General features: G+C 49.5%; 1 protein-coding gene across 12 annotated transcripts in view; it reads right to left on the bottom strand.

The window, feature by feature from the left end:
• SSBP3 (single stranded DNA binding protein 3) overlaps positions 1-24,880 on the bottom strand; it is a 182,081-nt gene that overhangs the window by 115,746 nt on the left and 41,455 nt on the right. For 6 of the 12 annotated variants that reach the window (XM_033226276.1, XM_033226269.1, XM_033226264.1 and 3 more), the window contains exon 5: positions 17,121-17,300. The exons of the other annotated variants lie outside the window; for them this stretch is intronic. In XM_033226276.1, the coding sequence (XP_033082167.1) occupies positions 17,121-17,300 (180 nt within the window). The remainder of the gene's footprint in view (positions 1-17,120; positions 17,301-24,880) is intronic. 12 annotated transcript variants of the gene reach the window in all.

The following is a 24,880-nucleotide window of genomic DNA, read 5'->3' as shown; positions in this document are numbered from 1 at the left end:
GAACAAAAGGGACAGACTGGGGGAAGGCAGAGAACACTGCACAATCTAAAAACCCAAGTTCAATCTCTGCTGCTCAGCCTCTTAGCAGCCTTGAAACCCTGGACAAGAAAGAAGCTAACCTCCCTGAACCTCAGTATTCTTAAGTAAAATGTGGGGATTTGTGTAAAAATTAAGTGAAGTCATGGGGAAAGGACCTGGCACACACTGGGCAGGACCCTTCCCTGAGTCTCCCACACCCCAGCCTCCTGGATCCACTCTGCTATCACAGACCCTTCTGCCACCGCCCCTCCCGGTGAGCTGACATGCTTTGAGCTTCCTCAAGGGAAAACGCTCCCCGATGCCGACAGATGGGGAGTCCTAAAATACAACGTATGGATCATGTTTCGTGACTAGCAAAACACGCCAGCCGGGACACTTTGAGAACCCGGCCGGTTTTCAGGAACAGGATTTTACACATTTCCCAGGATTGGCGGATCTGCGCTCGCCTCCACCCGCCTGCGAGCTCCATAGCCCGGATCCTGTACCAGGGGGATACTTAGGACAGGTGGGGGCCTGCGGGAGAGGGGAGGCTGTGCCCTAACCCTCTGCTGCTTTTCATACTGCTACTACCATTTATGTATTGGACACGTGATACATTCCCTGCTGCGTGTCAGGGGTTTGGCAGGTGTTCTGAAGCCACCCTGCCTGGGTCCCCATTCTGGCTCTAACTGTATGACCCTGGGCAAGTCACTTCATCTCTCTGAACTTCACTTTGCTTATCTGTGAATAGGGATGATAGGACCTTCCCCTCACGGGGCCAGGGTGGAAACTGGGTGAACAACATCAGAACTCGGTAGACATGAACTGCTGCTATAATCAAATCATGAGGTAACTATCACTGCAGCTATCCTACCGAAGGTAAAACGGACACTAAGAGGCCATGCCAGCTGTCCAGGTCACCCAGTGGCAGGGGAGCAGGTCTGCCTCTGAAGGGGATCAGGGATGGACTTCAGAGGGTCTGCAAACCCCAACCCCTGGCCTTATGGTGCACATTCACAATTAGACATGTGAATGTGCAGTGTTTAGAGAGGAGGGCAATGAATTCCAGTCTCCCAGGGATCTACGGCCCCATAAAGGTTACAAACCATGGCTTCATATGACCATATCTACTGGACACACATAAGATCACCCTGGCACAGCAGTCCTGAACTCTAGGATCTGGAGCAAGGATTACACCCCACCCCCTCTCCCCAAAGGAAAGACATTGGTTCTTGGCAACATCAATCACAAAAAGCTTTGGACCAGGAGAAGGGGCTAAGACAGCCACTAGCAGGGAAGTTTGTTAACACAGGTTCCGGAATTGTAGAAGAGGACATGCAACTCAAGAAACTGAGGAAGAGTAGTCTGTACTTCCAACGGCTCCAAGAAGACCCGAAGGAGAAAAAGGAGAGATAGTGGGAAGCTCAGTACCTGGCAACTGAGGTAGCACCTGGGGGTGCGGGGCACGATGGCCAAGAGGTGCCTCTGTTTAGACACCTGGGCTCAGTCACTCCAGTGGACTGACATTACCCTACTGGACTGGAGCTTGTAAGGGCAGAGACACGTTTAGAAAAAAAAAAGTCACACCAAGACACGAATCAGGATACGAACAATATTAATATTTGAAAAGTGGAATTACCAGAGTTTTGTTTACGTTTATTATCTAATTTCCTTCACAATGAACGTATATCCGTACATCCACTGGAAAGAAGACACAAAACCAATCTACTTACAAAAACAGCTATGCACTGCACAGTCTTGGCATAATAAATACTTGTGCTTCTGCCCAAAGTAGGCTCTTGAAGCCCCCTTTTGACAATGAGTGATTCAAGCCACTCCCAGAAAAGGTATCATTTTGGGAATAGAGAATGGGGTGATTTGAGTATGTTCAAGAGACTTCTTCTGTGGGTGATTCGTTTAGGGGCATAAAGATGAGCTCTGCTTCCCCGTGATGACTGCCGGGGCAGCTAATCCCGTCACCTCTTAACACACTCGGTGTCGTCAGTATGGGGAAGGCCTTGTAAAGAGAGGAAAGAATTGGGGGAAACATCTGATCGATTTTTTTTTTCTCTTTTTTTGGGCGGGAAGAGCGGAGCAAAGAGATGAGAGATAGCAACAGAGAACAGGTTCTCAGGCCGGGTGGTTTACACTTGCAATCCCAATGCTTTGGGAGGCCAAAGCAGGAGGATCACTTCAGCACAGGAGTTCGAGACCAGCCTAGGCAACACAGCAAGACATTGTCTCAAATTAAAAAGAAAGAAATAAATTGAAAAACAAAGCAAGGTCTCCCACTGCTTGATCCCGTCGCTGGCAGACAGTGCCCATCAGTCCACGTGCACACAGCTGTAAACTGCACTTAGTGCGTGTGGTTTTTCCTCACAGCACTGAGGATACGTATAATCCAGACTTCCTATTTACATTACACTTGTTTCCTCCAATACAATGGCTACAAATGCTTTCTACTCCACTCCTGTCATCTGTGCGGAAATTCTCCTGATACACAGGGAGACGAGAAAGTCACAAGAGCTCTCGTGTGTGGCCAGCAGGTTCAGTCTCAGTTCTCTCTGCTCAGATGGGAAACTTCTGCAAGGGAAGAAAAAGGGCTGAACCCAGCCATTAGAAACTAACTTACACTTGGCTTCTTCATGCTTATCCACAGCAGAAACATAGGAGCCCCAGTAAAAAAAAAATCCTTATTGACACTACGCAGTATTTGCCCTTCCAATAAAACAGTTCCTAGCTATCAAGGCAGCCTGGAACAAAGGACACCAAGAGCCGCACTCTAAAAACCACCCAAGTCTCAGCCCTCCCATCCAAGGAGAAGACCAAGGCACTGGAGGAACCTCCAAGTCCATGGTCCCGGGTACCTTCCCCACACCTTCCTTCAGAGAGAAGGAAGAGTAATCCTCACTTGAGCCAGCTGGCTCAAAATTAACAGGGCAGAAAAGAAAAGCCTTCCACATTTCAAAGGCCTCCTCTGAAGTGCTTGCATGAACATCTCCTTTTAAGATTTCCTTTAAAATCCTTGGTTTCCAAAGAAGTAGCTAGCGTCTCACCCCAAAAGCCAAGCAAAGTCTCTGTGCCTGACCATGCCCTGACCATGACACACAGCAGATTCCTAACAGAAGATTACTGTACTGAGGCCAGGCGTGGTGGCTCACATCTGTAATCCCAGCACTTTGGGAGGCCGAGGTGAGTGGATTGCCTGAGCTCAGGAGTTCGAGACCAGCCTGGGCAACATGGTGAAACCCCATCTCTACCAAAATACAAAAAATTAGGCCCAGCGCAGTGGCTCACGCCTGTCATCCCAGCACTTTGGGAGGCCAAGGCGGTGGATCACTTGAGGTCAGGAGTTCGAGATCAGCCTGGCCAACATGGTGAAACCCTCTCTCTACAAAAGTACAAAAAAACAAAAACAAAAAAATTAGCCAGGCATGGTGGCACACGCCTGTACTCCCATCTACTCGGGAGGCTGAGACAGGAGAATTGCTCAAACCCAAGAGGCAGAGGTTGCAGTGAGTCAAGATCATGCCATTGCCCTCCAGCCTGGGTGACAGAGCAAGACTCCATCTCCAAAAAAAAAAAAAAAAAGAAAAAAAGATTACCGTACTGACTAAAGTTACAGAGTAGATTAAGATCTTTAAGGCCCCTTGTAACAGGAATGCGGATTTTGATTTCCGGCCTGGCACTGTCACCCTGTGCTGGGGGTTGAATTGTGTACCCCCAAAAGATATGCTCAAGTCCTACCCCCAGTACCTGTGAATGAGCTCTCGTTTAGAAATACAGGCCAGGCGCGGTGGCTCACGCCTGTAATCCCAGCACTTTGGGATGCTGAGGCGGGCAGATCACAACTTCAAGAGATCAAGACCATCCCGGCTAATACAGTGAAACCCCGTCTCTACTAAAAATACCAAAAAAATTAGCTGGGCATTGTGGTGGGCGCCTGTAGTCCCAGCTACTCGGGAGGCTAAGGTTGGAGAATGGCGTGAATCCGGGAAGTGGAGCTTGCAGTGAGCCGAGATCACGCCACTGCACTCCAGCCTGGGGACAGAGCAAGAGTCCATCTAAAAAAAAAAAAAAAATAGAAATACAGTCTCCTGTGGTAGCCTTTGGGGACCGGGTCCAGGCCCTCATTCCCCAACCCACCTCACGGATACCAAAATCCTCAGATGTTTGAGTCCTTTATATAAAATGGTAGAGTATATGCACATCCTCCCACATACATTTTTAAATTTTTTTCAGACACTGCACTCTGTCATCCAGGCTGGAGTGTAGTGGAGTGATCACAGCTCACTACCTCCTTGGACCTGGGATCAAGCAATCCTCCTTCCTCAGCCTCCCAAGTAGCTGGGACTACAGGCATACACCACCACGCCCAGCTAATTTATTTAATTTTTTTGTAGAGATGGGGTCTCACTATGTTAACCAAGCTGGTCTTGAACTCCTGACTTGAAGCAACCCTCCCATCTTGGCCTCCCAAAGTACTGGGGTTATATGTGTGAGCCACCATGCCCAGCCCTTCCATATACTTTAAATTATCTCTGGGTTACTTATAATATCTAATACAATATAAATGCTAGGTAAATAGTTGTTACGCTGTTTTTTAATTTGTCCTTCTGTTTTTTTTTTTTTTTTAATTTTCTTAAAGAGATGGGGTCTTGCTATATTGTCCAAGCTGGTCTTGTACTACTAGCCTCAAACATTCCTCCCACCTTAGCCCTCCAGTGCTGGGATTACAGGCATGAGTCACCACACCAGGCCTGTATTCTTTGCGTTGGTTTGTTTTCCCTGAATATTTTTGATCACTGAATCTGCAAATGCTGACTGAACCTGCAGATGTGGAAGGCCGACCTTACATCCTTTTCCAAGTGTCATCAAGCGAAAATGAGGTGATACTGGATTAGGGTGGGTCCTGCTGCAATGACTGGTATCCATATAAAATGAGGGGAATATAAAATGAGATGTATAGGGAGGTGCCATGTGATAGCAGAGGCAGAGATTGGAGTCCTGGGGGTCAAGGAATGCCAAGGATTGCAGCAACACTGGAAGGTAAGAAGACGACATGGGGCAGACGCTCCTCTAGAACCTCCAGAGGGCATGGCCCTGTGGGCACCTTCCTCATGAACTTTCAGCCTCCAGAACGTTGAGACTAAGTTTCTGTTGTTTAAAGCCACCCAGTTTGTGGTACTTTGTTACTGCGTCTAGAAAACTAACAGGTCTGGAATTCATTCACTCCAAGGCTGTCAACACTCTCAGCCACCCAATCACCCATCCTTTTCCTCATTCTGTGCACTGTTGCCACTTTAGGGTTATATGACTCCGTGCAACCAACCCTGACCTTCCGCAAACCCCATCCGGAGAGGTCAGAGTCCCCATATCCACCTGGAGACAGCAACACAAAGTCATCTTTATTGGGTGGCAGACTCTGCCCCTCAGTCCGCCAACTGAGAACCGCCAAGGAAAGTCTGAGGTAACCCACAAGGTATTGGGAAACCGAAGGCATGGGGAGCGGGGCGGGGTGAGGATGGGTGGAAATTAGCAGGGAGTGGGCAGAAAGAAGAGAGAAAAAGGAAAACGTTTAAAAAGGTGCCTGTGGGTCAAGAGGACACACAAGCGACAACAGGAAGTAGACACCCTCCTGCCTTGCCCCCTCAGCCAGTCACATGCTTCTTTCTCCCTCACACGACTGAGGTCTGCCTGGGACAGCCTCCCACAGCCTGCCAAACAGGTGACACCCAGAGCACTGGCTACCCACACAGCTGCTGCACTTCAAGCTCCCACAATGAGAATACGAGCCTACTTCCATCCAGGGCTTGGGCTTTGTTTGTTTTGGATTTCCAATACCTGGGACTTGCTGGGGCCAATTCAATACTGGAAAGCCAAGGAGATGGCTGGGCAGACAGGATGGATTGCATGAGCTCAGGAGTTTGAGACCAGCCTGGGGAATACAGTGAAACCCCATCTCTACCAAAATACAAAAAATTAGGCCCGGAGGGGTGGCTCACACCTGTAATCCCAGCACTTTGGGAGGCCAAGGTGGGTGGATCACTTGAGGTCAGGAGTTCGAGACCAGCCTGGCCAATATGGCGAAATCCTGTCTCTACAAAAATGCAAAAACAAAAACAAAAAAATTAGCCAGGCATGGTGGCACATCTACTCCCTGTACTCCCATCTACGCAGGAGGTTGAGACAGGAGAACTGCTTGAACCCAAGAGGCAGAGGCCGCAGTGAGCTGAGATCATGCCATTGCACTCCAGCCTGGGTGACAGAGCAAGACTTTATCACAAAAAAAAAAAAAAAAAAAAAATTGGCCGGGCGTGGCAGCATGTGCTTGTAGTCCCATCTACTCAGGAGGCTGAGGCAGGAGAATTGCTTGAACCTGGGAGACAGAGGTTGCAGTGAGCCAAGATCACGCCACTGCACTCCAGCCTCATGCAGTGCAAGGTTCTACACGCTGCCTCACCTGTGCCAGCTTAGGGTCTGTGGTCATGGGGCAGCGGGGCAGATGCATCCCATGCACTTCCCCACCACACTCACAGCTCAGATGGAGGCACCAATGTGCCTGGAAGAGCAAGGCCAGGGCCTTGGAAGTGAGTTCACAGGACTGTGGAAGTGAGCGGCCTCTAAATCTCACCTCCTCTCCTTGCTCTGGCACTCACTGACACTTCAAGGCAAGTCATAAAATTAGGCCAGTGAGGCCTGGGAGAGGAAGGCTGGTGTCTTGTTGAGAGCCAGAGCCAGGCTAGAAACCCAACTCAATAACCAGCAAGCTGCTGCTCTTCACCCATTCAACAAGAAACAGGTGAGCACCTACCCATTCTGTGTTCTCAGAAGCCTCATCTGCAAAGACAGGATGACAATTACCTGTCTGAACAAAGCTCTTCTGAGGATGGAACATGATAACAAATAAAAAATGCCCAGCATAATGTTGGGCACATCAAAAAGAGCCACTATGGAGGAGAGATTATAATTATTAGGGTCACAACTTCCAACCCAGAGCTTGAGACCCAACCAGGTCTCTGTATCGTCCACCAGCATGTCAGCTAAACAAGGCAGGCAGGGATATTCCTCTGCTGTTCCCTGTGGCATTGCCAGCCCCTACAACAGTGCCTGGCATACAGTAGGCACCCAAATGTTTCTATGTGAACAAAACAACTGCCAGGCATCCAATGCCCTTAAGGTTAGATGCAGAAATATCAAAACAGCACGATACACTGACCATCTTGGGGAAGGAAGAGCATACTATGAAGTTACTTAACAAGCAGCTTTGGCCCCCATTCTGGGAACAAAAGGCTGCTGGTTCCTCCCAAATGAAGCCAAAATCAAAGAGGAGACCAATACAGAGCTCCCTCAGGCTTCAGCCTTAAAGAGGCATGTTGGCTCTTCCAGGAAGCAGGTAAGGGTTTAGGCATGCCACCTCAGTCTCACTCATGAAATGATGGCTGGGGGTCACAAGAGATGGGTACCCAATGAGGAAACAGTGTGGATGGGCCAAAAAAAATAAAAAATAAATCCAAATCATTATTTTACAGATGTCTTTTTCAAGAAATGGCTCCTGCTTCAGTTGGGATTCATAGCCATTTCATCTTTTAACCTTCCTCTCCTCTCCTCATTTCCATGTTAGGTTCGGCAAGTGTCTTGGAATAAATAACACAAATTGCTGGCAATCTGGAGCCCCTGGTACACCTCTCACCTGGGGTCCTTTTAGCCTCTGCTGTTGGCTGTCATTCCAACCCTTCTGTCCCAAATTAAACCGCACTAAACTCCGACCCTGGGTACTTAACCAGAAATGCCTCTACCATTTCCACCTCTACTGGCTGTACCTCACCTGCCACGCCAACCTGGGACTATGAAAACCCACCAAGATATATTAAGTAGGGGCAGCCACGTGAAAAGGCATCGCGGCAGAGTGACAGTGTGAGGATCTGGGAAGCTGAAGGCTCCACGGCTGCTTCCTTTTAGGAGGTGACTTGAGAACAGGTTGCTCACACTATCTGAGCCCCGACTGTACCATGCATAAAAATGGGCAAAATAATAATAGTGCCTCCCAACGGGGTCGCTGTAGGGACAAAACACAAGAGCAGCCCCTGAATGCTTCTTTTTGAAAGTGTGGAACAAGCGCTGTTTCTAGGAACTCTAGTCTCCTTTCTCATCCGTGCAAGAGGTACAAGCTAGAAAACTGTGCCGAGCACAAGGCAGCTCCGCAAAGCAGAAGTAGTCCTGTTTTTCTCAAGTGATTAACAGGTCCAAGAAAGGCTGTGGTGCGATTTACGAGGGCCACAGCCAAGAGAGATTTATTCGCGTATGGCCTTCGGATGGTTTTCTAAGACGTGTGCACAACCCGGGTTTGGCTGAGGAGCTCAGCAGCAAGTAATTTTCTAATTGATTCATTAGCACTCCAATCAACTACTACTTTAGACACAAAGGCCTTGCTTGGGTCTGAATGTCTCAGCCTGGGAAGTTGAGCTGAATAAACCATTCTTGCCCTGGGGGCGGCAGCAGCCCAGGGACAGGCAGTAGAACCCACACCATGACCATCCAAAAATCGTATCAACATGTAAATAAACTCAAGAGTCTGGATGCAGAAATAGAACCTGCACACCTTCTTAAATGCTTTTTTTTGTTTTTGTTTTTTTGGGTTTTTTTAGAGACAGGGTCTCACTCTGTGACCAATGCTGGAGTGCAGTGGTGTAATCATAGACTCGACCTCCTGGACTCAGCAATCCTCCGACCTCAGCCTCCCGAGTAGGTGAGACTACAGGCACATGCCACTACGCCCAGCTAATCTTTTTGTATTTTTTGTAGAGATGAGGTCTCACTATGTTGCCCAGGCTGGTCTTGAACTCCTAGCTCAAGCAGTCTGCCCACCTCGACCTCCCAAAGTGCTCCCAAATTACAGGCGTGAGCCATTGTGCCTGGCCTTAAATGCTATTTTTTATAAGGAGAATTTTCTGACCAGAAGAAGATGATGTGAAAACAGTTAAGTAAAAGTAGGAAAACAGACTGAAAAGAAATACTTGAAAAGTTAGCACAAAGTTAGTCCTGGTGGTGAGTGACTTTCTTTTCTTCCTTCCTCCTACTTTTCAAAATGGGCATGTATAGAACACATAACTTCTTCGGTTCTCTCAGGTATAGAATGACAGCAATTATACCTGATACCCAAGGTTACTGGAAGGATGAAATTAGATTATGTATGAAACAAGCGGGGCCTGAAGAGCTGGGGGTGCCGGAAAGGCGGAGTGTGAAGAGCCGGGGGTGCCGGAAAGGCGGAGTGTGAAGAGCCAGGGGTGCCGGAAAGGCGGAGCCTGAAGAGCCGGGGGTGCCGGAAAGGTGGAGCCTGAAGAGCCAGGGGTGCTGGAAAGGCTGACCCACCAGATCAGTGACTCACGGACTCCCCCTGCCTCCTGGGCCAAAATTCAAGTTATGCTCAGGAAGGTTATAAATGACTCCAGTCACTTACGAATTGTTGAGGCCACAAAGGCTAAAAGTCACAGATCTCAAGAGTAATGTTATAATAATCTAAATACAAATGAAACTTTAACAACAATCTTCCTTCATCTTTTCACATTCCTCTGGCATTTGGGATATTCGCCGAAGACAGGGTTTCTTAACAGGCCAAGCTAGCAGGGATGAACCTCCAGCAGACACTCCCATGGAGTGACCTCGCTGGGCCCTTATGGGAGCCCCTGTTTTGGGACCAGCTTGCTGCCTGTACACCAGCTGTAGAAACATCCCCAATGCCATTTGGGAAGGACTCCTGACTCGCTGTAGCCCAGCTCAGCATACTGCCTATCTATCCATCCACCTACCCACACATCTGTATGTTTATTCTCCAGAAGGAGCTCCTGGTGAGCTAAAGAGCAGTGTCAACTCCAGCAAACCATCAGGCTTCCACAGCATGGAAGGCAAAATACATGAAGACCCCCAATCTTGGCCAGGCCTGGTGGCGCACGCCTGTAGTCCCAGCTACTTGAGAGGTCGAGGCAGGAGGATCCCTTGAAGCCAGGAGTTTAAGACCTAACTGGGCAACATAGTGAGACCCTGTCTCTACAAAACAAACAACAACAACAAAACAGTCCCTTCAGTCTGAACAGCCTTGGGCTAGACAGGGCTCAGGGTATATAAAAGGATCAAAAGCCTAAAACGGCCGGGCGCGGTGGCTCAAGCCTGTAATCCCAGCACTTTGGGAGGCCGAGACGGGCGGATCACGAGGTCAGGAGATCGAGACCATCCTGGCTAATACGGTGAAACCCCATCTCTACTAAAAATACAAAAACTAGCCGGGCGAGGTGGCGGGCGCCTGTAGTCCCAGCTACTTGGGAGGCTGAGGCAGGAGAATGGCAGAAACCCAGGAGGCGGAGCTTGCAGTGAGCTGAGATCTGGCCACTGCACTCCAGTCCGGGCGACAGAGCGAGACTCCGCCTCAAAAAAAAAAAAAAAAAAAAAAAAAAAAGCCTAAAACTTCGGGAGCAGCACAAGTGCCTTAGGAAGCTTGAAGTAAACCGATTCAAGTCCTACTTCACCTAGCAGGGAATTACCTTGTTATCCTACTAAGTGGCAATCTCCAGAGAGGCAAAATGGGTCCAAACTTCTTGACTGATTGGTAAGGTGGCTTCTTCAAGTGACTTCTCCAAAAAACACCCCCCGGGAACCTTCTGTCAGAAACCGTCCCCACTAGGTCACCCCACTTCCTATGAGGCTTCATCTCAGCGCCAAACTCCTTCCTCCCCTGCCCTCACCTCCCAGCCTCCAGAAGAGGAAGTCATCCATCTGGGGTCTTACTATAGTAATGTTAATAGAACAAGGCAAGCAGACGGTGGGCTGGCCGTCAACTCATGAGTCTCACCTTGTAGGATGTGCAGTGCAGCGGGAGGAAGCTGCGCCTCGCCGTTTGACCATGTGAGCATCTAGCATGATCCGCTGTGCTCACTGCCATCACCACTAACAGAAACGCACAGACAACACAAAACCTGAGAACTCCCATCTCAATCAACTGCTCGGAAACTTCAATCTGAGAGTAAACTGTCATGTTTTTCCCACTCTAAAACAGGATGACTAATGACAGAGGAACCGCAACACAATCCATGGGGCTCAAGCCAGATCCCTCACAACGGAGCACAAAAGCCACCCAGTCCCACAAAATGTAAGCTGACATCGGGCCCCTCAACGGATTCTGAACAGGGTTTCGAGAACTGCAGGAGAGACAGGAGGCAGTAGGTAAAGCCGGGAGGCGGCCTGGCTGGACAGCGCCGCGTCCTCAGACCGTCACCCCATCCCCTGCGTAGCCCTTGGTTTCCTCACCTGCATGGGGTCCCCACATACCCCTGCCACAGGGAGGACAGCTCTCAGAGGGCCCCAGCCAGTTTTAGAGCTGGATACACAGTTTGTTTTATTTATTTTGCATCTAACAAGGTCCTGACGCTCTAATTGGAATAGGGCAGATCCATTCTTTCCGTGGAAATCAGGCCCACTGTGAGGGGAAAACTGTGGGTCAAAATCCAAGTTGAAAGGGTAAACTGGAAGGTCACCTCTACTTTCAGATCCTAGAGATTCCAGAAAATCTTCAGCTCAACACCCCCGCTCCTGCCCTGTGACTTACACACATGTGGCCAAGCCATCCCCAGAGGTTTCAACCTTAAAGGTTTTTCCCTTTGCTCCTCTGAGATGTGTCCACTCTGAAACAGCCTGTACACCCTCTATGCTGGCCCTACCAAGTCAAGATTTCTCCCAGAAGGGGAATGGGAGTGTTTTCAAGTATCCAGGTGACCCAAGTGCATTGTCAGATCCCAATTCTGGCCACCTTCTCGCAGGCTCCATGGAAGTCAGAGAAAAGCAGGCGGGGTCAGAGGCTGCTCTCGAGGGCTGGCTGCCCCATCCTACCTATGCTGCAGCCCAGGGCAAGGGGAGTGGCATTCAGCAAACCCTGTGAAACTATACTGAATGGGGCAAAATTCACAGAAGCCAGATAAACCCTAAAGCCACCTTCTATACCAAGAAACCAGTCTGAGGCCCAGCAATGCACACAGACTCTGCTGAGATCTCTCTTTCCATTTCCATCCAGACACGGGCTGAGGGACTGAGAGGGACTGTAGATGATCAGGTCAGCACCTTCATTCTACAGATGAGGAGACTGCTGCACAGAGGGGACTGACTCCCCCAAATCATACAGGGACCAGAAACAGAACTGGACTCAGATCCAGGGCTGTCAGTGGCTGACCGCTCCCCCGGCTCTGCAAGAGCACTCCTACATCCCAAAGCTGGACCAGGATGCCCAACAAAAGATGGGACTCCCATTACACTATCCTCAACCCGATCTTAAAGCCTAGAGCCAGTGCATACTACTGTCTACAGACTCTACAGCCTTACAAGGCTGCATGTCTGCTCTGCTTGCTGCAGCATCAGTGCACCTCCCAGTCCCTCAAACTCCTACCCATCAAAACCACATGCCAGGTTGACCTTTCCCAGGCACCTGGCACATGCAGGGCAGGTGGACAGCCCAGCGATGACACGGTACAGTGAGGCAAGTCTTTCCACCCAATCCCACAAAACATAAGCCAATGCTGGGACCCTCAATGGCTGAGGGTCACCTCACTGAACAGCAAACCCAAGAACTACAGGAGAGACACGAGGCAGTGGGTGAAGTGGGGAGGTGGCCTGCCGGATCCCAGAGTCCCAGGAGGGTACACGCTACCACTGTTGTCGTGTGGTCCTCAGTATTCACATCTAACGTGGGAGCAAGCAACTTTCACAAAGACCTGCTGGGCCTCTAACACACAGACCTCTCCTCCAAGAGCTTACAATTGAGATGGGGAGGGGGAGAAAGCCACATGAAGTCCCAGTAAGTACTCTAAGCTCCTCTCCAGCCCACCCCACCCTCCCCCTCACAAATCCCAGGAACACTAACCTCTCCAGGGGAAAGAAATTCAAAAAAACAAGAAACCCAGGAAGTCAACCAATCGGAGATCCCTGTGAACCTGGACCTAATGTAACACACAACTCTGTGTTAAGACACGGTGCCTTAGGGAGAAGTGGACTTCAGAACACATCATCTGTACATGCCATCTACCCAGCCTGTGCATTTCCCAGTAATTACATCCAAGAGCAAAGGGGTAGAAAAGAGAAAGGTGAATGAAAAACCATGAATGCCTCGTGCCTTTCCAAGGCCAGAAGACTGCTTGCTGCCCTGGACACAAGGTCCCTCTAAAAGGAAGGGGAGGGCGAGGCTGGGTTGTTTCCTCCTCCTCTCCTGCTCCTGCTTTGAAGGTCCCTCACACAATGGGAGGCTCTCAGGCCAGGACAACGGTGTGACCTGCCCCTTCTCTGCAGTGCCTGCCACATGCCGCGTCCAACAAACGTCTGATGAGAGAATGAATGAGACCAGGCACTCTCTGTCCTGTTCCTCTCTGTGCTGGGCACACAGCAGACATGAGGTTACTGTGCTCAACTAAGCTGAATTTCTGGACAACATCTATCTGGAGATAAAAACAAGAGGAAGACACCAACCACAGACATTACAATGGAGATCTTCCTCAAATTTATTTTACTTATTTATCTTTTGAGATAGGGTCTCACTCTCTTGCCCAGGCTGGTGTACAGTGGCACAATCTCAGCTCACTGCAACCTCTGCCTTCTGGTTCAAGCGATTCTCCCGCCTCAACTTCCCGAGTAGCTGGGAGTACAGGTGCGTGCCACCATGCGTGACTAATTTTTTTTTAGTAGAAACGGGGTTTCACCATGTTGGCCAGGCTGGTCTGGAACTCCTGACCTCAAGTGATCCACCCGCCTCGGCCTCCCAAAGTGCTGGGATTACAGCTGTGAGCCACTACGCCCCGCCTCTCTCCCAAATTCAAACAGCTCCCCTGCCTCCCAAATTTAAGCAGGCTTCTTGGAAAACTGAAGGAGTTATCTTAAAGTCCTCCTAAAAAGCCAGTCCCTCTTTATGTGAGGTGGTGTCTCAAGAAGGCGGCTATTGTACGCAGGAGGGCAAACCCCTGCACACATCTCTCTATCCACACCTCCCCGCTTTGTGGGGGAGACACAGTCCCACATGAGGGCTCCTGGAACCCAGCTCCCTCTCCTCCGCCCACCCTGCCTGGCCAGACCCCATTAACGCAGTGCTTGTGCCATCAACACTGTTGTTTTGGAATGTGCCAGTAATTCTAGTGGCAGGAACAGCAAGCTTTAAGCTCAGCAGAGAAACCAGCTGGAGAGGCAGCCTCATGAAATAATGAAATGCCAAACCAACCCCTACATCTTCTCCAGTCTCTCAGGTCACCTACCAGATTAGAAGGCCTGTTGCTACGGCAACCATATCTTGCAAGTGCCGGCTGAACTTCCCCATAATTTTTAACCCTTTAACTAGCTCAGAGAGGGTGGCGTGCAGATGAGCCCAAATCCCGGGGAGTTGGCTTGCTCTGGCTGCGTTTTTACAAATTAAAGCAAGAAAAAAGAAAACCAGCGGCTCGGGGGAGGGGTGAAAGTCCACAGTTGAACAAACAGACGTGGTGCAAAGGAAACGCCACACACATCCACCTTTCCTTCCCGCCAGCGCCCCACCAAACCACCTGATCGGCCACGGCGCAGCAAACTTTTCACGCACCTGGCAACTCCCAAGCGCAGGAGCTGCAAAGGAGATGGGAATAAACAACGGCAAAATGGAACTGTGCCTGCCCCTCCCGGCCAGGCCCCGTGCCCTTGTGCTGCAGAACAGCGCGGGCCCTTCTGTGGGAAGCAGAAGGCGGCCGGGAGCTAGGCGGCGGGGACAGATGGCCACGCAGGCACTGGCACTTTCCAGTTGTCTGATGGGCGCCGGCTGCCAAACAAGCCCCCCACCGCCTTGCAGCCGCTCCCCCCGCCAAACATAGAGCTTGGGAGTTGCAAAGGGAGGCGCAAAGAGGGCCGACATCCAAAGGGGGCCAAGCACGGGAGCCGCTTCTCCCTCCAGCATTTTACCCACATCTGCAAGTCATCGGGCGTCCACTCGCCTTCTCTCCATTTCAGAAAGTCTTCCTCCACCCGCCCCACCTGCTTTGTGCTCAGCAACCAGCGTTCAGAGGTCTTCAAAGAATAAATGCAGGGACTTTCCTCAGCCTCTTGGTTTTGACAGGACAGACTTCATAAAATCACACAGATGCAGAGAAAGGACTGGCACAGTCTCACCACTGGGGGTAGAGCCCCCTCACCTCACTCCACATCTTCTGGGTGGAGGGAACGGGGCTCACTGGTGTAGCAGAGGCCTGTCTGGTTTCCCCAGAGAATCTAAAGGCCCCTAGGAAGGGAGGGAGGGAAAACAGGAAGACAGGACTGAGTCCCCAGTGAGAGGAGACAGAAGACTAAAGGGGTTGGAGGGGAAGGGTGAAAAGGAAGAAGGCAGTGCGAGTGAGGAAGGCAGCCAGGTAACCTAGGACGCTAATTAAAGGCTTTGCAGCAATCGTGAGTGCCTAACACAGTGGCCCAGGGTGAGCACTCGACAAATGAGGCCATTGTGCTACAAACAGATCCACACCCCCACTCCTGACAAAAAGCTTAGGGGCTCACTTACAAAGTCAGGCAGACGGTAGGTGGAAGGAAGGTCAATGTGGGGGTGGGCAGTGCTTCAGTAAGTTGTTTGGGGGCTGGGGGTAGGGTGTACCATAAGGGTGCTAGCACTATTTGTGGAGAAAAAAGAGAAAATTCAACCCTGCACATCCTTGCCACCTCATCCTCCTACTCCCCAGCCAGCCCCGCCACCTCCACTTCTCCCCCACCCAGAGGGGACCCATGGGGTGAAATCCAGCCCAGTCAATTAAAGCCCTAATGTCCTAAGCTGGGCACAGTGGTGCACACCTGTAGTCCCAGCTACTCAGGAAGCTGAAGCCAGAGGATCACTTGAGACCAGGAGTTCCAGGTCAGCCTGGTTAACATAGCAAGACCTTGTCTCTGACAAAATAAATAAAGTCCTAATGTCTTCTTTGCCAAGTAATAAGACACACCACAAATGGCCTGGCACCCAGGGAGCAGGGATGATTTTTGCTAGTATGTTCACCTGCCTCCCAGTCTTTCCACATGCAGAGCAGTCATCAGGTTCCAGAGGATCCCTCAAGGGTGGACTCTCCAAAGTGAAGGCAGATGGGCAACCAGCACTTCCACACCTACACCATACCGTCCAGGCACGAGGGTGCAGTGTTCTTACAGAAGGGTCTCCTTCCTTAATGCACTTATGGGCAGGGCTTAGACAGCACCTCAATAGCCCTCTGCAGCATCTGGGACAGGACAGGAGCTCTGAGAACATTTTCGAGCTAAAAAGGAATGAGCTTTTTCCATTTTAACCCACCAGATGGGCAGGCTGCCACCAAGTTTATCTTCATTGGGCACTTACCATGTGCCAGGCGCTGCACATACAAAATGAAGACTAACACGCCTGCCTGACCTCAAGGAGTACCTCTTAACTGGCAACTCAATGCCACACTCTGACAGGGCTCCATTTCTGCCTTGTGTGCAACAGACCCTCAGTATTTAGATACGGTGGACTCTTGGGGGCTTTTCAGGTGTTCCCCTGAGGCTGAGCCAGCCCACCCAGCTCAGGAGGCCAGGAGGGCAAGGGCAGAGTCTCAGGGCTTCTGTGCAAATCCCAGTGCCAGTTGACTGGCTGACCAACTGAAAGCTTCGGGAGCAACTCCACAACTGCTAAACTATAGACCATGTATCCAGGGCTGCAGCTCACACGTTGCTCCAGGGCTTCCAGCTGCTTGACTGGAGAAGGGGAGATGGGATAATCTCCGCCCCCTAGGCCTCAGTATCCCCTGCTGGTAAAGTGAGGAGGATGCCCGGTCTGACCTCTGAAGACATCCTAACGAACAACACTGGGAGACCAGTACCATCCTAGTTGGATGGGGCTGTGGGAACGATGGATGCAAGACAGAGGATTCCAAGTGGGGAGGGCATCCCAGCAGTGTGTCCCCACCTACGCTCTCGACGACACAGGGAAATTCTGCCCACAGCTCTGAATAATCAAAGAAATAACATTTAGGTAAGGTTGGGGATTAAGCTAAACCTCACTTAAGAGGCAGGGATGTTGGCATTTGGGAGCAGGAAACAGGTCTGGGAACGTAGTTAATACCTACCACAGAGCAAAGCGGATCACCGCCAGCTCCTGACTCAAGAGCGTCTTCTACCCGCCACACTTCTCCCTCTGCCAACTCCAGGCGCTTCAAAGGGGCCAGGCCAAAAAGTGGGGGTTGGAGGTCAGTTGTGGAAGTCACATTATCAGAAGAACATTGGCAAGCCAGAAGCCAGGGAGATGCCTTCCAAAACAGAACAGAGGCTATTTTAAACGTAAACCCACTGGTGGAGGTGGGGAGAGTTTTATGGGAAGAACAGAGACATATATGAGTTGCTATAATTACCCTCCCCTCAAAAAAAAAAAAAAAAAAAAGCTATCATAGGAAGAAGTCTTTCCAGTTGGTGATGGTAATAGCTAGGACACAGATTAGAGCTGTTCTGTCTGAAACAGAAATGGGCTACCCTGTCTGGTAGTGAGTTCCCTGTCACTGAAGGTAAAGCAGAGGCTGCAGAAGGAACCAGGGCCAGGGAAACTCTCATAGTCACAAGGGATTTTAGAGGTTACTGACTGATAAAATACTAATGGGAAAATAACTCAAAGCCCTTTATGCTTTAAAACAGTCTTTCCTTTAAAAAAGCACCTAGGATTCCTACAGAGGACATGGAAAGGTTTTGCATGCCCTCACTGACCTACAGAGAGCTTTTTATAAACATAAGGTTTCCCTGGCACCCTTGGCCAGACTCCACCCACTCTTCTTCCCGGCTGTAGAGGTCACTGTGTTTTTGTGGCAAAAGCTGCAGGTGGTGACAGAAATGCTAGATAAGTAAGAAAAGCTGTTATGTAAAAACTCAAATGTTTAGGGCACTTCTGTGGAGCAAAGAATCAGAAAATACGTTTTGGAGAGCAGAAATGGAGCAGGTTGGCATTCATCATTTCAGGAGGGTGTGCTGCCATCTTGGTACCCCCATGGCAACAACAATGGCCTGACAGGCTGAGGATAAATAGGGACCGCTGTGACCAGTTAACACTCACCTACCTTGAAGAAATGTTCAGATCACAGGTTGATGATCACTAAGGAGTCAAACCATGACCTCCCACCACTACCGGGTATGTGGCTCAACTGCCAACACCTTCAGAGTCTTGTTCACTTGCAAAATTTTTAGGACCTAGAACAGTACCTGGCACATACCCTGTGCTCAAAGAAATACTTATAAAAAGAATACATATTAAAAACAAATAAGCCAACCAAGTGTCTTTTCTCTCGCTTTTGGAATCAATTACATAACTTCTTTTCCTCTGCTGATTCACCTATCTCCTTGACTTCAACCCAAAAAAAATTACACCAAAATTACTTTGCATTCCCTGAGTCCACAGAGGGATAAAAGAGCTGTCTAGAAGCTTAGGGAGGAAGAGGAAAGTTAAAACACGGAAATATGGAAATGTCCATTTGAGCTCCCCGAATGTCAGAATGTTTGTGTTTGTTCATTGCTTTATCATGTGCTCTAATACTGGCACACAATAGGAACTCAACACCTAAAAAGAATTAGCAGACAAATTCACTGTCCAATCTTGGCAATCACTTCACTCTCTTTTTTTTTTTTTTTGAGACGGAGTCTTGCTCTGTCACCCAGGCTGGAGTGCAGTGGCCAGATCTCAGCTCACTGCATGCTCTGCCTCCCGGGTTTACGCCCTTCTCCTGCCTCAGCCTCCCAAGTAGCTGAGACTACAGGCGCCCGCCACCTCGCCCGGCTAGTTTTTTGTATTTTTTAGTAGAGACGGGGTTTCACCGTGTTAGCCAGGATAGTCTCGATATCCTGACCTCGTGATCCGCCCGTCTCGGCCTCCCAAAGTGCTGGGATTACAGGCTTGAGCCACCGCGCCCGGCCAATCACTTCACTCTCTAGAACATCTTTTCTTAACTGTAGAATAACAGTGCTGGAAGGGGCTCAGGGGTCCCCAGCCAGTTGTAATGTATCTGAAAGCCTGTGACCCAGGTAAACTGGCCTGGGAATGGCTTTGATCAGAGAAAGCCTGCATGGGTCCCCCCAAGTGTTTCCACTAAAGAAGAAGCTAGGAGGCAGTGTGGTGCCATAAAAAAAAGAACCCAAATTTAAAGCCCAAAATGTTTAGGTAACAGCTCTGCTTAGGACACATGAACTTGGGGAAGTCACTGAACCTCCTCGAGCCTCAATTTCCTCATCTGCAAAATTGGGGACCATGCCCCAGGTCATAGCCTGGATTATAAGATAATACATGTGGCCAGGCACAGTGGCTCACTCCTGTAATCCCAACATTTTGGAAGGCTGAGGCAGGAGGATCACTTGAGGCCAAGAGTTTGAGACCAGCCTGGATAACATAGTAAGACCGTGTCTCTACTTTAAAAAAAAAAAAAAAAAAAAAAAAATCTGCCAGATGTGGCAGGGGGTGCATGCCTGTAGTCCCAGCTACATGTGAGGCTGAGGTGGGAGGACTGCTTGAGCCCAGGAGATTAAGGCTGCAGTGAGCTATGATTGTACCACTGCATTCCAACCTGGGAAGCAAAATAAGACCCTGTCTCAAAAAAAAGAACTAACTAAGATAATGCCGTAAAAGCAGTTTGCATAGAGAGTGAGCCTCCACAATCACTCACAGAGGGACCTACTTCATTTCCAGCTCTAAACCTTACCATACTTCTACCCTAGAAGGGAGATGCTAATTCAGGACAAAGGATAATCAAGACCAGTTCATAAGATAGCATTTTATGAAAATTCACATCCTGTAACCTGGCCTGTTCTAACTATAAAGAGGTAAATTTTCATAAAATCTAACTCATCTAGAGTTTTTTGCTCCCTTCTCAGGAAACTGAACAGATAGAGGTTTAAAGCAGAAACGGGGAAACATTTGGAAAATCAACAACCCTAAAAAGAAAAGAGGCCTTCGGAAGCTGCAGATGAACCCCACACGCACTCCGCTGAGTGTGAGATAAGCAGAGAAACACTGCCCCCAATAGAGCAAGGCCCTCCCAGGCTGAACGGAATTCACAAAGAGCCTCTTGGATAACTCTGGTCCTGAGCAGGGGGCCTCAGAGACGAGGTGCCGAACCTGTTCTCGCAGAGTGTGGGATATCCCCTTGCGCTCCCCAAAGCTCGGCAGTGAACTGAACAAGCAAAGCCACCATCAGTGGTGTCTATCAACAGAGCATCTACAAGTAGCAGACAGATGTGACAACCAAAATCAAGACAAGTAGCCTTTCTAGACATGCCAGATACACTCAGCCTCCCCACCACCACGATGATACTACTGGTCAATGTGGATTCTCATTTAATGGCAAAAGCCCTAATTTTTCATTGTCCCTGACTGGGAGGCGTTGTCATCCTCCTTCCACCATGGGTTCAGTTCTCCCTTCCTCACTGAAAGAGGGTGCAACCACAGAAAGCTCTCCCAGAAAGAGACTGGAGGCATAATTTTAAAAGCTCAGGAAGGAGAGGTGTTGAAGACCTGGCAAAGATTTCTTGGGTGGCTTAAGGCAAAATTCAGAATTTGTATCTTTTCATTCCCAGCCTGCCATCTTAATTATCTTCATGCCCATCTTTACCACCATGGTAAGGACAAGCGTAGGAGACCACGAATAAACACACCCACACAAATATCTCGGCAAGAAAGATCTCTCCCTTTTCTCACTATTCATTCATCTCCTCACGCTAGACCCAGAGCTCCCAAGAGCAAGCTCAGTGACCCTGCCAGCAGTGGACCATCCTGGCAGCAAGCAAGCTGCTCAATTAAGAGCAAATCTCCACATGCCCAATATGTGGCATCAGCCAGCATCCTTTGAGACAGAGCAGTCCCCAGGGTCTCTCTCCACAAACCATCCTCTCTTCCCCAACAAAGGGCCTGGCAAAGAGTGGAGGGCCCCCAGGGGTTGCTTTGTGGAAAGACTGGCTTAGTGAACAAATGGGATCGGAGGTACCCAGGTCAAATCCTCTTTACGGCCACAGCCTACTTGGTGAGTGAGGACCCAGAAGGCGGAAGCGTCTACCCGACCTGAGCTCCTCCGGGCAGCCCCTACATAGGCGCAAGATACTAGACCAGGAAGGAACACTCAGTGGTATATCCCCCACCCTATAAGCTCCCAGCCTTGAAAGATCAGAAAATAGCAGGCCCCCAAATCTAACCTTTTTCATAGACCAGGCAGACGGTTTTATTCACGTAAGTTCTAGTTTACCTTCTTAAGCTGTCTAAACATTTCTCTGAGCATCTGAGCCACATGCTAGACTGCCCTGGGGATTAGTTCTGCTTTCAGTGGTGGGCTGCTGTTGTTGTTTTACCCCTCGTTTTCTCTCCCAGATAACAGCAAGGACAGGCATTTAGAAGAGCTGTGTGCTGCCCAGGAGTAGCAATCTGACTGGATGGAGGCCTGGGAGATCAACTGTCTCACGGGGGGCGGGGCAGGAGGGATACTCAGTAAGACACTGTTGTCTTACTAAGATTCCATATTTACATGGGGAGCCTTGGAAAGAGGGTGCAGTCCTGCCAGCCTCCACCAGTGTGGATACAATGTTATCTAGAGGTCATTCCTGGGATGAAAGGCACCAGGCATTAGGAAGCCCACTCTAGCACAGCCCCTGAACAGCTGGATACTGTTTGCTGAGTCACATCTCAGTTTCCAAGGGAAAATGATAGACACTGCTTGTCACAGCCACATGAACTTTTCAATCCAGAACTGCAAACCCCCTAACCGCACAGTGCCTTGTTTCACCAATCTGGGAAATGGGGACAAGGGTGCCTTCTCCCTACCAGCCATCTCAAAAGGAAAGACCCACCCAGCTCTCAGCAATGGTGTGAATCATGAGTATTTCTTCACCTGGAGAAAAAGTACTTAGCACAATTCAAAAGTATTTAGCACAATTCAAAATTATGACAGCTAACTGTGCTACCAAATCAGCAATCTGATGCCAAATCAGACAGTTACAAATTAGACAAGCAGCCAAATTTGCCCTTCATTTATACTCTATGCCCCTTACTCTCACACCAACCACAATCTTCTCTGGCCCTCAAAGAAACAGACTGAGGCCGGGTGCAGTGGCTCACGCCTGTAATCCCAGCACTTTGGGAGGCCGAGGCGGGCGGATCCCGAAGTCAGGAGATCGAGACCATTCTGGCTAACATGGTGAAACCCCGTCTCCACTAAAAAATACAAAAAAATTAGCCAGGCGTGGTGGCGGGTGCCTGTAGTCCCAGCTACTCAGGAGGCTGAGGCAAGAGAATGGCGTGAGCCCGGGAGGCGGAGCTTGCAGTGAGCCGAGATCGCACCAATGCACTCCAGCCTGGGCGACAGAGCGATACGCCGTCTCAAAAAAAAAAAAGAAAGAAAGAAATAGACTGAAAAATAAGTTATATGGGAGGGAGAATGATACTATTATCCCTGAAACCACCCTCTGCACCACCATTTTTTTAATGTAAAAATAAAATGTTCCCAAAAACAAAAACAAAACCCCAAATTTTAAAAAGCAACCAATGCTTGATTTTTTTTCCTTCCACCATAAACGTATACTGCAGAGGAAATGTATAGGGAAAGGTATATTGTTTTGTGCTAGAGACTTTCCTCAATCGGACTTAAAATAGGATTTACCAAATCTTACAACTCTTTAGGAACAGGGTGATTTGCATAGAGCTAGGCACACCTGGGTCCCTAGAGAGGCCTGGACAGGCCACCTCCCCAGCAACCAGAGGGGGAACAAAGGGGGCAGACCAGATTCATGGCAAGGCGAGGCCTCAGAAGGGTTCAGGTGTTGGTCCCTAATTCAAATAAGAACTTCTTCCTTACACACTAGCCTGGTGTATGAGAAAACATTCTGGCAGCCAAAGAGAACACTCTAGAGCGTAGGTTGGCAAACCAGTAAGGCCCAAGGGCCACATCTGGCCCACCACCTGTATTTGTAAATAAAGTTTTATTGGGACACAACCACACCCATTCATTTCTGTTCTGTCTATGGCTGATTTCTATGCTACAATGGCAGAGCTGAGTAGTTGCAAGAGAGACCGCACAACCCACAAAGCCTAAAATATTTACTCTCTGGTCCTTTATAGAAAAAGTTGGCCGAACCCTACTCTAGTGTCAAGTACATTCCATCACAAAGGCTGCTGTAATAGACAGGTTCCAAAGAATAAGGACAGTTAGTTCAGCACCTCTACTTTACAAATGTTTACTGAAACCCAGAGAAGGGGAGATGACCTGCTAGAGTCAATCCGCTAGAAGGACTGAGGTCCCACCTGCCTCCCAACCTAGCACTCTGTTTAACAAAGAGGAAGGGGTGAGGCTTCTCAAAACAAAACACCAGCAGTAGGGGAAAATATAAATAGAATATCAAGTCCCACAAATAAACATTAATGCTTGGCTCAAGCTTAACATGAGAAATGTGAAAAATGGGGAGGGGAAGAAGAGCACATGGGATGGTCTAAGCAAACTAATATCCCAAGGGCAACCTATCTTCAGCCCTTTCCAAATACCCCTTCCACACACCCAAAAGCACATGTGCTAATGATCAATCCCGCCTCTCCCTGCCCAGACTATGGCCACTCCTCCTCTTAGCAATGATGGTGAACTTGGCAGTACCGAACCCAAACAGCCTTTCTCTCCCCATTGCCTGCAATGTCACCTTTTCTGCTTCTCACACAACTCTGCCCATGAGGAGTCCAAATTAGCGGGGTTTGCGCTACATTTTAACATTCCAATAATTAAGACCTCTCCCAAAAGGAATGGCCAGCATGTCCCCCAAAACAGCTGTGGAAAATCAGGCTGAGAGGGAAACGCAGGCTGAGAGGGAAACGCAGGCTGAGAGGGAAACGCAGGCTGAGAGGGAAAGGCAGGCTGAGAGGGAAAGGCAGGCTGAGAGGGAAACGCAGGCTGAGAGGGAAACGCAGGCTGAGAGGGAAACGCAGGCCGAGAGGCCCCAGGCCTGCACAGAGGGGCAGGAGGGAGGGAAAAGGGGCTGAGGAGGAGGGTCAGCAAGAAGACAAAGGCGCCGAGGAGCTTTCTTTGCACCCGCACCAGGAAAACACCAGACAACGTGAATGGTGCATGGAGATGAAGCAACATCCCAAAGTTAAAATTAATTAGCTGGCATATTGACAGAGGCTCCATTGTGCCATGCAGTGAAGCAATCAAAGTGCGAGGGCATCACACACAATGTCGAAAGGCCCTTGGCAGCCACAGGTACAACAGGGTGAGGACGTGCTCTATCGTGTCAATAACCTGGTTCCCTGAAGAAAGGTGTGTGCGTGTGTGTGTGTGTTGGGAGGCTAGTGGTTAAGAAGTGTCAGTGTTAAGACTTTCTTAATTTCAAAACTGCAGTAACCAAAACATCGATACTAATACTCTATTTGAGAGCCTAAGTGAAAGGCAACAATTGGGGCACAGAAAAGCACAGAGCCACCTATGAGCTACTGAGTGACCTCAGCAGGTTAGGAGCTGGCACGACGTGTGGGAGAGCAAACGCCCTCCCACTCAAGTCACAGAACTGGGTGGGCGGGGCCCAACCATCAGATATCGGTGATCCTAGGTACTCCCTTGTTTGCCACAATCACCCTACCCAGCTCCATCATGAACGGCCACAGCCCCTCACCTGGAAAGCCTGCCTTCTCCCTGGATCTGCCGACAGCTTCTGCACACCCTGCACCTTGCTCACACTGGTTCCTGTGCTTCTCTGGCCCAGTCTTTCCTTGAAATCTGGTGGGCTGCAAAACCTAACTGTTAAGAGCCCTGACTCTAGAAGTAGTTTGCCTATGCTCAAATCCTGTCTCAGCCATTTACTAGCTGTATAACCTTGGGCAGGTTACTTAACC

This window comes from Trachypithecus francoisi, unplaced genomic scaffold, assembly GCF_009764315.1.
Source record: "Trachypithecus francoisi isolate TF-2019V2 unplaced genomic scaffold, Tfra_2.0 Lachesis_group12, whole genome shotgun sequence".
Taxonomy (NCBI): Eukaryota; Metazoa; Chordata; class Mammalia; order Primates; family Cercopithecidae; genus Trachypithecus; species Trachypithecus francoisi.
Note: the sequence above shows the minus strand (reverse complement) of the source record. Positions and strands in the feature narration are given on the sequence as shown.